At 41.7% G+C, this 13,711-nt stretch overlaps 1 protein-coding gene across 2 annotated transcripts in view; it reads left to right on the top strand.

The window, feature by feature from the left end:
- The window catches only part of ARFGEF3 (ARFGEF family member 3), a 175,781-nt gene extending 166,465 nt beyond the window's left edge, over nt 1–9,316 (top strand). For both annotated transcript variants that reach the window (XM_032274646.1, XM_032274647.1), the window contains 2 exons: nt 4,702–5,920; nt 7,452–9,316. In XM_032274646.1, coding sequence (XP_032130537.1) covers nt 4,702–5,920; nt 7,452–7,643 — 1,411 coding nt within the window. In that variant the 3' untranslated portion in view covers nt 7,644–9,316. The remainder of the gene's footprint in view (nt 1–4,701; nt 5,921–7,451) is intronic.
- Nucleotides 9,317–13,711: the final 4,395 nt, after the last annotated feature.

Here is a 13,711-nt window from a genome sequence, read left to right as displayed (position 1 = left end):
GAGACCAGCCTGGGTAACATAGTGAGACCCATCTCTACAAAAAAGTAAAAATAAAAATTTAGCCAAGTGTGATGGTGCATGCCTATAGTCCCAGCTACTCAGGAGGATCGCTTGAGCCCAGGAGGTCACGGCTATAGTGGGCCACGATGTGTCATTGTACTCCAGCCTGGGCAACAGAACAAAACCCTGTCTTATTAAAAAATAAAAAAGTAAATTGAGGCATGGTTCTGATTGTTTCCGTAAGAGGTATATAAACTTCCCCAGGAACAATAATGGCTACTGGGAGACAAAAAGGTCTATGCTCTGCCCCAAGAAACTTGCCCTTTTTAAATACTATCATCCTCCCTTAAGAATACTGTTCCTAGACTTGAGGATGAAGGCAATGACCAACATTTTCCACTTTTAAACTTCTGGCACACTAACAGTAATGATTATTTTAGTGCTGTGTGTGAAACACAGTGGATAAGTATTCCTGCTCCCATTTCCCCACTGAGGGTGCATACAGAGAATCTTGGGTCCCTTGCCCAAGGACACACAACTGCAAAGTGGTGGAGCCAGAATCTGGGCTGGGTGCAGTGGCCCATGCCTGTAATCCCAGCACTTTGGAAGTCAAGGCAGGTAGATCACCTGAAGTCAGGAGTTTGAGACCAGCCTGGACAACATGGTGAAACCCCGTCTCTACTAAAAATACAAAAATTAGCAGGGCATGGTGGTGTGTGCCTGTAGTCCCAGCTACTCAGGAGGCTTGAACCCAGGAGGCGGAGGTTGCAGTGAGCCAAGATCATGCCATTGCACTCCTAGGCAACAGAGTTACACTCCATCTCAAAAATAAAACAAAACAAAACTGGGTCTGGTTGAGCATAAGGCCTCTGTCCTTTCGCATTTCAAGGAGAGAGTTGATGCAATGGACAGAATGTGTCCTCCCACATTGATGTGTTTTATACTTCTAACCCCCAATGTGATGATGTTAGGTAGGACCTTCAGGAGGAAATCAGGTTATGAGTGTGGAGCCCTCATGAATGGGATCCATGCCCTTAAGAGAAGAGACGGCTCCCTTGCCCTCTTTCTGCCATGTGAGGATCCGTGAAGATGGTCATCTGTAGTCTAGAAGAGGGCTTTCACCAGAAGCCACCCATGCTGGTGCCCTGATCTCAGACATCCAGCCTCCAGAACTACAGGAAACCAAATTCCATCGTTTGTAAGCCACCCAGTCTATGGTATTTTGTTACAGCAGCCCGAGCAAAAATAATTGGTATCATTTTACAAGCTTTGGGTGATTGGGCCAAGCATTCTGGCTCATGCCTGTAATCCCAGCTACTCAGGAAGCTGAGGCAGGAGAGTCAATTGAACCGTGGAAGCAGAGGTTCCAGGGAGCTGAGATCACACCACTGCACTCCAGCCTGGGTGGCAGAATGAGACTGCATCTCAAAAAAAAAAAAAAAAGTAGCTGAGTTATCGGGGCAGTTTGATTAATATAACAATCACTTGAGTGAAATTTATAGTTAATAATTTTTGGTCAATTATTGGTACATATCAAAAAAATGTGGAATGTTCAAAAGTTACGAAGCATGAATAAAAAATAAAATTCCAAATTCAGGAACAGAACTTTACTAAAATCCCACGAGCTCCTCCCCAGTTCTAGCCCCTGTATCCCTCAACCACCAGTCACTAATTTTTAAGTGGTCTTTTTTTTTTTTTAATGTACCAAAATTGTGCAATCCTTTGACATCTTTAAGCATTGCTTTACTTCAGAACTTCAGTTCTTCCTTTTTTCCTATTTCTGATTCACATTTAGCCAATTCTTGCTGAAATATTTTTGATGTGAAGGTAGGAAAAAGGAATAATAGGCTGCATTCAAATTATAAATCAAATATAGGAGAATAGCCTAATACCCTTTTGTTGTTGGATTTAAAAGGTTACAGTTTTAAAATATACCAACGTGGCTCATAAATTTACTTAGCACGTTCAATGGGCAATTACCCACTCGTAGTTAAGCAAAACAAAATAAGCACATTAAATTCTTTCACCAATGCCACTGGCCACTGAGCCAAAAGACATTCCTTAACATTCCTTAAGAGCTCTCAGCCAAACTCTGTATGCTTTGCATTCTTAGATTTGACTCTTATTTGCAGGGGCAATTCTTAGTTTAGCATAGGATGTAGTGGAAGATGAGTGAGACCTATGGAAAATTATATGCTGGCCAGGTGCATCCTTTAGATGTAATCCTAAAACCAGATTACAGCATTTAAATAGAGAAACCTGCGTTGGTTTGGGTTTGTTTTCATAGTTTTGACATTGATAGCCCCAAGCTTTACTCAATCCACAGCTTAATTAGCGCTTTAAGATATACATTAGCATGTTTTAAGTCAACCACTTGTTATGCAATTAACTCTCAATTATCCAATCTGGAGACTGGCTTTCCTTTGCCCTTAAACAGCAGGAGGAAGGCAGACATCTTAAAGATGTGCTGAGAAAAAGCTTGAAACCTTGGGTATGCTGAATTACAGTTATTTGTCGATTTTGTTTGAGATCTTTGTCTCCCATCAGCATAGATGATTAGGAATTGGATATCTATAAAATTGTTTCACTTTTCCCTTATCTTTCTGAAATTTTGATCTCTTCAGTATTATTTCCCTCCCACTGTTTTCTTGTCACTGCATCCTTTAACCCGAACCTAAGGTAAAGGGGATTTGCTGCCCTTTTTTATATGCATAGTTAGCAGCTGTATCTCTTAAAGCATCCAAAAAAATGATCTTGGTGGATGAAAATACTCCACAATTCAGACATGGCTTTGCATTAGCCTCTCTTTAGGTGCTGGCTGGAACATGGCTTGCTATTTCTCAGGGAAGGTAATAAAAAACCGTATTGTGAGTGAAGCGGTTCACGCCTTCACCAGGCTGATTAAACTCACCCCTCTGGTGGTGCTTCCTGCGTCAGGGATCCAGGATCCTAGGGGAGCGGGGGGTTCAAATGTCAGAGCCATTTCTCAGGGGAGCATCTCCTTCAAGCAGCCTGTGCCCAGAGCCAGCCTGCTTTCATTCTTTGACTTGGAGACTTCCTGAATGTTGCTACTCTCACCATTTTCCCAGTTACTGGGGACAAAAAGATGAATTCGATACTGTCCTGTCCCTTAAGGATGTTATGGTATCATGGGGACAGACTTGTCTGATCAGTAGAAACTTTCCCTTTTTAGTCCATACTTCGTATAGTATGGACAGAAAACATTAGAGCAAATTAGTAGCTTTTGGACCAAGTTGGTATAAACTTTTGGAGTCCCCTTTTTCAGAATAATCTGCATTCAGGTTTACTAGTAGCTTAAGTAGGAGCTGGGGCTGGGAAATGGAGAGTTGTTTAGTGGGTACAAAGTTGCTGTTAGAAATGATGAAATTTGGGTACGGTGGCCCACGCCTGTAATCCCAGCATTTTGGGAGGCCAAGGCAGGTGGATCATCTGAGGTCAGGAGTTGGAAACCAGCCAGACCAACATGGAGAAACCCTGTCTCTACTAAAAATACAAACTTAGCCAGGTGGGGTGGCACATGCCTGTAATCCCAGCTGCTAGGGAGGCTGAGGCAGGAGAATCACTTGAAGCCAGGAGGCAGAGGTTGCAATGAGGTGAGATCGCGCCATTGCACTCCAGCCTGGGCAGCAAGGGCGACACTCCATCTCAAAATAAATAAATAAAAATTAAATTTGATGAAAAAATTTGATTAAAACTGATGAAAAAGTTTTAGCAATTTATAGCAGTAATGGTTACACATTATGAATATACTTAATACCAGTGAATTGTGTACATAAAAAAGTTAAAGTAACTTTTATGTTCAAGTGATTTATTTTAAAAGGTTACTGTTTTTGAATAACAGCCCTTTGTGACTCATTTCATCTTGAGAGTAACGTGTTTTCTCTCAGTAAGGACCACACAAAGGGCAAAGTTAACATTAAGATTTATGTAGGATTTGTCATTTTCTGTTATTAGAAAAGCACTTTTCCTACTTATACAAATTTTTACATTCAAAGTCATAGACATAAAGCAAAATGTTATTAACATAATGGCTAGACCTTTGAAATTAATATTTTTAATAACAGTTGTCATAATTTTATAATTATGCAGTTTGGGGAATTAATTGGCCATATAATAGCCTAAACTATTTCCATAAAATTATAAGAGCAATGAAAAGAAATGAAACTGTAAACCAGAACCACCTTGAACCACACTGGTGAATTAAAATGTTTGGCAAACATAATACATGTTGGGCATTCCTAATGCCAAAATCCATCAAAATCTGAAATTTTTGAGTGCCAACAGGACACCACAAATGGAGAATTCCACACCTGACCTCATGTGTTGGGTTATAGAAAACCCAAAATGTATTCAGTGTCCCCACAAGCAAAAAGACCCTCCAGCCCCCTTCAACAGTGATGTCTTTTCACAAATATATCTTGATAATTTGGTATCATAACTTTTATATTCTATAACTTTGGGAATTTTTAAAACTGTTAAGAATTCCACTAGTTGTGATTAAAATGGTTATCGCATAATGCCCCCAAAAGCATGCCCTTTTTCATGGAAAACATTTGAGTCCAGGTAGTTTAGTTTGTAAATCTGCATATATCATTCTGAAATGGGTAATGTCTATATTGCTTTGAAATACCTGCTATAAGGCAGAAAACCATTCATCAGCCCCTCTCTTTTCACTTGAAGCGTGTCTTTCAGGGAAATTGTGGTGAGCTTGCTGTCTCATCAGGTCTTACTCCAGAACTTATATGACATCTTGTTAGAAGAGTTCGTCAAAGGCCCCTCTCCTGGAGAGGAGAAGACGATCCAAGTGCCAGAAGCCAAGCTGGCTGGCTTCCTCAGATACATCTCCATGCAGAACTTGGCAGTCATATTCGACCTGCTGCTGGACTCTTACAGGACCGCCAGAGAGTTTGACACGAGCCCCGGGCTGAAGTGCCTGCTGAAGAAAGTGTCTGGCATCGGGGGTGCCGCCAACCTCTACCGCCAGTCTGCCATGAGCTTTAACATCTATTTCCACGCCCTGGTGTGTGCCGTTCTCACCAATCAAGAAACCATCACTGCAGAGCAAGTGAAGAAGGTCCTTTTTGAGGAGGACGAGAGAAGCACAGACTCTTCCCAGCAGTGTTCATCCGAGGATGAAGACATCTTTGAGGAAACCGCGCAGGTCAGCCCCCCGAGAGGCAAGGAGAAGAGACAGTGGCGGGCACGGATGCCCTTGCTCAGCGTCCAGCCCGTCAGCAACGCGGACTGGGTGTGGCTGGTCAAGAGGCTGCACAAGCTGTGCATGGAACTGTGCAACAACTATATCCAGATGCACCTGGACCTGGAGAACTGTATGGAGGAGCCTCCCATCTTCAAGAGCGACCCATTCTTCATCCTGCCCTCCTTCCAGTCCGAGTCATCCACCCCCTCCACCGGGGGCTTCTCTGGGAAAGAAACCCCTTCCGAGGACGACAGAAGCCAGCCCCGGGAGCACACAGGCGAGTCCCTGAGCCTGAAGGCCGGGGGTGGGGACCTGCTGCTGCCCCCCAGCCCCAAGGTGGAGAAGAAGGATCCCAGCCGCAAGAAGGAGTGGTGGGAGAACGCGGGGAACAAAATCTACACCATGGCGGCCGACAAGACCATTTCAAAGCTGATGACCGAATACAAAAAGAGGAAACAGCAGCACAACCTGCCTGCGTTCCCCAAAGACATCAAAGTGGAGAAGAAAGGAGAGCCACTGGGCCCCAGGGGCCAGGACTCCCCGCTGCTTCAGCGTCCCCAACACTTGATGGATCAAGGGCAAATGCGGCATTCCTTCAGCGCAGGCCCCGAGCTGCTGCGGCAGGACAAGAGGCCCCGCTCAGGCTCCACCGGGAGTTCCCTTAGTGTCTCCGTGAGAGACGCAGAAGCACAGATCCAGGTACCATCCTGCGGCCTAGAGGAGGTGGGCGGGAGGCTGGGTTTCCAATATTAGATGGGCCCCCCTTGCAGATTGGGCACGTACAGGCTAAGATGTACAGAACTGCATGTTCTCACTCATAGGTGGGTGTTGAACAATGAGAGCACATGGACACAGGGAGGGGAGCATCACACACTGGGGTCTGTTGGGGGGAAATGGGGGGGGGGCAGTTGGGGAGAGAGAGCATGGGGAGAAATGCCAGATATAGGTGATGGGGAGGAAGGCAGCACATCACACTGCCATGTGTGTACCTGTGCAACAGTCTTGCATGTTCTTCACATGTACCCCAAAACCTAAAATGCAATTTTAAAAAATTGAGTAAATAAATAAAAAGACATTTAGGGCTTCTCGAGGTCCAGTATTAATATTATAAGACAAAAAAAGTTGAATTAAAGAAATTTAGTTCATGGTTTAATTAAATTTGTAATTTCAAATTTACATTTGCATCTGAATGTTAACTGTACTTGAGTAAATAAATAAGCAAAAAAGAAAAAAAAAAAGATTTACAGAAACAGGTAGGGGAACCGATTTCCCTCTGAAGTCAGAGGGCTGCCGGAGCCTAAGTGCGGGATCTGCCAGTATCAGTATGTCATGATGAAGCTGGAATTTTACTCTCAGATAATTTCAGGAACTACTTTTCTCCATTGTAATGTAGATTATCAAGAATGAGGAACTTACCTGTAGAAATAAGGTGAGGCTTAAGCTTATAAAATGAAGGCTTTTTCAAGACCAGCCTGGACAAACATGGCAAAACCCATCTCTATAAAAACAAAAAAAATACAAAAATTAGCTGAGCGAGGTGGCACATGCCTGTAATCCCAACTACTTGGGAGGTTGAGGCAGGAAGATTGCTGGATCCCAGGAGGCAGAGGTTGCAGTGAGCTGAGATGGTGCCATTGCACTCCAGCTTGGACAACATAGAGAGACCCTGTCCTAAAAAAAGTAAGCTTTAACTGTCATTGAGTTCTTACTGTGTCATTTGAAAATGGCACTGAGGAAATTCTGTAGTTATGAAGCATTATATAAAAGAAAAAAGCAAAGTGAATGTTGTGTGGTTATGCCAATGAATTTTTTTTCAAATTGTTTTCAACTCAAGTTTTTCTAGTCCATCCTGTACAAATAAAAATTCTCATTCTTCAGGGAGGCTTTGAGCGTAATTCTATGGTGCATCAAAAAATGAGTTTGAGATTAATGGCCTATGGAAATCTCATTATGAGAAGGCAAGGATTTTTTTTTTTTAAATCTTAAGAAATAAGTAGGAGCTTAGTAGTTTGTGAAAGCTAAAAATAAGGTGAGCCTCTGCCCATCTTTACGTATGTGAAGTTAAAACAACAATTTATTATAGGCATATTAAATGAGTGAAAACTAATTTATTGCAACTAAAGCCTCTAAAAAAAAGAAAAAAAATTTCCACATTGGCAGGGCCACACTGAAGTGTTCAAGTAAAACCAGGGGCGGGAAGCCACTAATTTTCTTAAATCCTTTCTCTTAGGCATGGACCAACATGGTGCTAACAGTTCTCAATCAGATTCAGATTCTCCCAGACCAAACCTTCACGGCCCTCCAGCCCGCAGTGTTCCCGTGCATCAGTCAGCTGACCTGTCACGTGACCGACATCCGAGTTCGCCAGGCTGTGCGGGAGTGGCTGGGCCGAGTGGGCCGTGTCTATGACATCATTGTGTAGCAGACTCCTGTTCCACTCCTCCCCGCAAAAAAACAGTAGTGAGGGTTAGAGTCTGCCTGCCAATCCAACTGTTGCGTTTTCCCCACCACCAGCCCCACTTAAACTAGTGTCTCAGAGAACAGTGTCTCCCGGTGTAAAAAGCCTTTTCAACCACTGATCAGCATTGGGGCCATTCTAGATACTAACGTTGTATCTAGATGACACAAACGATATTCTGATTTTGCACATTATTATAGAAGAATCTATAATCCTTGATATGTTTCTGACTCTTGAAGTATATTTCCCAGTGCTTTTGCTTACAATGTTATCCCCAAATGAGTCATTTTCAAGGATTACGCCTTTGAAAACACCGTATTGATCCATTTGATCCATCATTTTAAAAATAAATACAATTCCTAAGGCAATATCTGCTGGTAAGTCAAGCTGATGATATGTAAACACTCAGACATCTAATACCAGGGATTATTAAATGGAGGAAGATGTATGATTATGGGTTTGGCTGGGAAGAAGACAACCATAAAAATATATTCTTGGGTGTCATAAGAAAGAGGTGACTTCCGTTGTAAAATAATCTAGAACACTTCAAAATTATTCCTAAATCATTAAGGTTTTCAGGTATTTACCAACTTCCCCATGTAAGGTACTGTTGTGCCTTTATTTCTGTATTTCTAAAAGAAGAAAGTTCTTTCCTAGCAGGGTTTGAAGTCTGTGGCTTGTCAGCCTGTGACACAGAGTACCCAGTGAAAGTGGCTGATACATACCTTGCCAAGAGACATAAGGCTGACCGGCCACCCTGGCTGTTCTTGTGGTGTTTGCTTCCGTCCCCAAGGCAAACAAGGAAAGGAAAGAAAAATGGTGCCTTAGTCCTTTGTTGCACTTAGAGTTCTATGCCCACAATTACCTGAGCATAAAGTATAACATTTGGTTTTTAAGAAAATAAAACATTAAAACACAACTCTTTTTCTGTCAACACTCTTGGAGGAAAGGGACTCAGGGAAGAGAGCAGGGAGTGTGGGGTGGGGAGAGATGATGACGAAATCATTTTGAATCTTGTAATACAGCAATCTTACAGAATTATGGTGTCAGTTATACAAGCTCTAGTCTTACAAAACGAAAGTAAAGGACAAAGACACGTTTAGAAAATTTTGTCTATTTAAAAAATATATCCTATTTAGCAAGTAAAGTTACCCTGTTTGATGTCTTTTATTCAGACCAATATTTCAGGTGGCTATTTCTAAGTATTACTAGAAAAATAATATATTTGAAAGCTTTATCTTATTATTTACAGTATTTTTATATTTCTTACATTATCCTAATGATTGAAAACTCCTCAATCAAGCTTACACACATTCTACAGAGCAGAGTTAGTTAAGGCATATATTATAGTTTCTCAGCCCCTAAAAATGTATTCATAATGAGTAAGTCACCCTTTAAATATAAGACATAAATTCTACAGTATTAAAATAACGATTTCAAAGGGATTGAACTTTATTCAGTGCTGGTATTTGTAAACTTTGTCCTCCTTGAGAAATATGGAACTAACTTAGAGGATATGAGGAAGGCAGGGTTCTCTGACTTCCTTAGGTGATCTGAACAAAAGATGCTTATCATTTAATGTGCCATCTAGAGATCACCACAGAATCTGGGAGACTTTTTTTTTTCTTCCAGTTCCAGAAAACACGCTTTGCCTTCAGTTTTTACTCATTAGACAATAATTCAAGTTTAGAAACAGGTAATCAACTATTTGATCTTAAAAGGCAATTGTTGGGATAGCAATGAACTATGTTGCATACTTTTAATTTTTTATACTTTATAAATGAAACTGAAAGTTGGGTATCTGCTTTTTTAAAATTTTCCAACAGAAGTAACACCACAGTTGTTTTGTTTCTTCTTATAGCTTACCTGAGGTTCAATTCTTCTTTATGAACCTGTGAGTACTCCAGTTTACTGGGGGGAAAGGCTTCAGTAAAGCAGAGGCTAGAATTACAGTATTTATACATAGCAACTTTTCATAAAGTAGAAAAATTCAAAGGAAGCTGTCTCCATCTCTGAATACTGGTTGGGGGCAGTGGCTCATGCCTGTAATCCCAGCACTTTGGGAGGCCGAGGTGGGTGGGTCACCTGTGGTCAAGAGTTCAAGACCAGCCTGGACAATATGGTGAAACCTCGTCTTTACTAAAAATACAAAAATTAGCCAGGTGTGGTGGCGGGTGCCTATAATCCCAGCAACTCAGGAGGCTGAAACAGGAGAATCACTTGAACTCGGGAGGTGGAGGTTGCAGTGAGCCAAGATCAGGCCATTGCATGCCAGCCTGGGTGATAAGAGTGAAACTCCCGTCTCCAAAAAAAAAAAAAAAAAATCGAGAATACAGTGTCCCAAAGTATGTTAGTTAATTGTTTGGAAATCAGAATTCATTCTCCCTGATACTCTATTATGGGATCCAAAGTTAGTTCTTGAACATAAGTTTACCCTGTACTATGTCTGAACACTATTCTAGTTCTAGCCTGATTATGGGTCCCAAGAATAAAAGTATGAGAAGGTGTACACAGCTGTTGACCTGCAATTTTTTAAGAGCGTTTTGGTACCTTCCCATTGTCTTCTCTATAACCCAGTCCTAACATACTCTGCACTCCAGAGTTCCGGGTCATCCACTGACATCAGATTTCAACCGGAAACATCACTGAGTGACAGCAGTACTTCTCAGAGGCATTTGCACTTTCCAGAAAGGATACTGCTTGATGCAGAGTAGTGTTTGATAAATAGGCCTTCAGTTGATTCTTCCCAGCAGGTGGAGAAGAAAGGGAAGAGATGAGGAACACTGGGGTGGGCAGTGGCACCTTTTCAGGCTGCCCAGCTCGGTCTCTTGCCCTGTTCCTGTGACTCAGTTTCCCCCCCCCACCCCCCCTTTCCTTCACTCCCTCCCAGTCTCTGAAAGTGCCAGGTGTTTCTCTTCTCAGAGTCTCTTTTGCAGCAACAGTAATACAAAATTCAAGGCAGCCTTTTGAAATTTAGAACAGTTATTAGCACGTATTTACAGACCTAAGCAGAATGAGAGTTTATACATTGCTTTTAGTTGCCTGTATTTACAGCCAAAAGTATATTACCCTGAAGTTGAGATCTTTCCCTTTTCTTAAATTTTGGTAAAGTGTGCTTCATGAAACAAACATCTGTAAAACTCCAAGTACAAGAGACCCTGCCCAGCCAAGTATACAGAGGGACAGAGTTCTCTCTGTCATTAATGAGGACATAGGTTTTAACGATTGAAGGCTCATACCCTGTCCATAGCATCCACCTAGCTCTCTGTATCTCCTGATCTGCTTTTAAAGACAGTTAGGCTACCTTTTTACACCATCTTCTCTCTCCCCTTATGATAATTTTCCAGCCTTCACCATAGATATAAAAGTAGAACACCTTTACTATTTGGGGGCTGTGTAATGACTGACCACTAAGAACCCAGGCAGATGCTAACATACTTAACAGCTCATATTATATACTTTAAACACCTGTAATCCCAGCACTTTGGAAGGCTGAGGCAGGCCGGATCACCTGAGGTTGAGAGTTCAAGACCAGCCTGACCAAAATGGGGAAACCCCATCTCTACTAAAAATACAAAATTAGCCAGGCGTGGTGGCACATGCCTGTAATCCCAGCTACTGGGGAGGCTGAGGCAGGAGAATCGCCTGAATCCAGGAGGCAGAGGTTGTGGTGCGTCAAGGTGGTGCCATTGCACGCCAGCCTGGGCTACAAGAGCAAAACTCCATCTCAAAAACAAAAAATAAATAAAATACTTTAAATCAGCCTGGGTGCAGTGGCTCATGTCTGTAATCCCAGCACTTTGGGAGGCTGAGAGTGGGTGGATCTCCTGAGGTCAGGAGTTTGAGACCAGCCTGACCAACGTGGTGAAACCCCATCTCTACTAAAAATATAAAAATTAGCTGGGCGTGATAGCAGGCACCTGTAATCTCAGCTACTCAGGAGACTAAGGCAGGAAAATTGCTTGAACCTAGGAGGTGGGGGTTGCAGAGAGCCAAGATTGCACTCCAGCCTGGGTGACAAAGTGAGACTTTGTCTCAAAAAAGTAAATAAAAGTAAAATTTTAAACATGACAAGCATGTTAATATAACTCAAAAGTACCTTGAAATTGAAACATTGGTGCAATGATCATTAGGCTTTTGTTGTTTTAAAGAGAAGGCTTATACAGAGTTAGTTGAGAGTCAAATAGCCTTCGCTGTGAGAAGGTAATACAGTTACGTAATAGATTATCCTTGACTTTGCCAGATTCATCACAATTCTGCCTATACAGAAAAGTTTTCTTTCTCAGAAAGGAAAATCAATTAGTATCAGTCCCATCAAACTAAGCAGAATGAAGACCTTCGTGTAGAGCTGATAACAATATCAAGAGGTTACAAATGGCAGGGAGGAGGCGAGTGTGGTGAATGTCACTGTGATTGCAAACCTATACCTATATGATCATTCGTGGTCCTCACAACCACTCTGTGAGACAGGTATTGTGTTCCTCATTTTTTCAGACAAGAACACAGACACACAGAGGTTAAGAAACTTGCCCAATATAACAAGTAAAAGGCAAAGTTGGTTGCAAAAGAGGTGTTTCTGAATTCAAAGGCCATTTTCTCTTTCTCTCTCTCTGACAACATGCTCTAAGTCCACAGAGTAAGCACTCTAGTACGAGAGAAAGTTTCAAGGAATGAGGCCGTTAAAATGAGGCTATTGGCATCTTAGATCTGTCTGGGATGTTATGGAGGTTTTTTAAAATAAGGTTAAAAAAAAAAAAAAGAACCATGTTTACACATAGAAAAATCATATATGACACAGTCTGAGTGTTTGAAAATAAAACCAAAATCTGAACTTTGATCTTAAAAGCAGACATTCGGTGTTACTTTAGAAAACTCATGGAATTAGGTGGAAATGATGGAATAATACTGTTCATGGCCAGCTGTGAACACAGAAAAACATGGCAGCCTGTGTCTGGAATGGCATACACATTTGTAAACCTTTTTCAAAAATCATTTAATCAACTCAGAATAAAGTGCCCTGTAGCCAACAGTGCCTCTTTACTTGCTTCTCTGGGAAATACATGGTACTAAATTTGTAGCACAAAATTTGGGAATATGCAAAATAATGGATAACCATTTTTCAAAGTGTACATTCTCTGAAGAGGAAGCAGCTGGTTGGACAAGATTGCTTGAAGAGCCAGGTGCTAAGGGCATCAGGTTGATATCCATAGTAACCACGTGCCATAACATCTACACATTTCCACCTGTTTTACAGACAAGGAGACAGGCAGAAGGAAATCCAGTCTTGCAGTGGAAAGACAAAACTTCAGTATGCTTGGGCACCACTTAGGTGATCCCAGGGAGATTTAGTGTGGCCTTAGGAAAGCAAAAGAGAACTTTTTATTGGAAATATGAGCTTGTTACTGGGAAAGATGTGTAAAATTGGTCAAGAACTTGATTTCTAATTATGCCTCCTCAAAAAAAAGTTCTCATTTAGTAGTGGAGCAATCTAACAAACATACCTTTTTTTGTTTGTTTGGAAGATCCACTTTCTCTGGCTGTATTGCAGTGTTTGTTATTTGATGTGGAAATAACTAATAACTTAAGATTTTAGAAGAGAACACCCTTTAGATTTCCAAAACACAATACTTATTTCAGGGAAGACAGACCAAAAATATCTCCTGAGATCGTTGGTTTCTTTATAAATTGTGATCCCGCCCCATCATTGAAGAGAAGCCACTGCCACACCACTAGCACCATACAAAATCTTTGCTCTGTATCTTTGTCCAGTACTACTACGAAGGGGTACCAGGGAGGAGAGAGTGGCTGACCACTTTAGGGAGAAAACGGCACTCCACTGCTGGTGAATCCCATCTAATTATGGTCCTTCCACCCTTTTCAACCACCAAGAACTGTTTGTACTGTCAGTTCATATCCTGAAGGTTTAACCAGTGGTTGTCTAGTATCTTTTGTCTTTAGAACGGTGGTTCCCAAACTTTAGCACACGTCAGTATCATCTGGAGGGCCTGTTAAGACACAGATTGTTGGGCTCA

Source organism: Sapajus apella, unplaced genomic scaffold, assembly GCF_009761245.1.
Source record: "Sapajus apella isolate SASKATOON/1434 unplaced genomic scaffold, GSC_monkey_1.0 scaffold6, whole genome shotgun sequence".
Lineage (NCBI taxonomy): Eukaryota > Metazoa > Chordata > Mammalia > Primates > Cebidae > Sapajus > Sapajus apella.
Note: the sequence above shows the minus strand (reverse complement) of the source record. Positions and strands in the feature narration are given on the sequence as shown.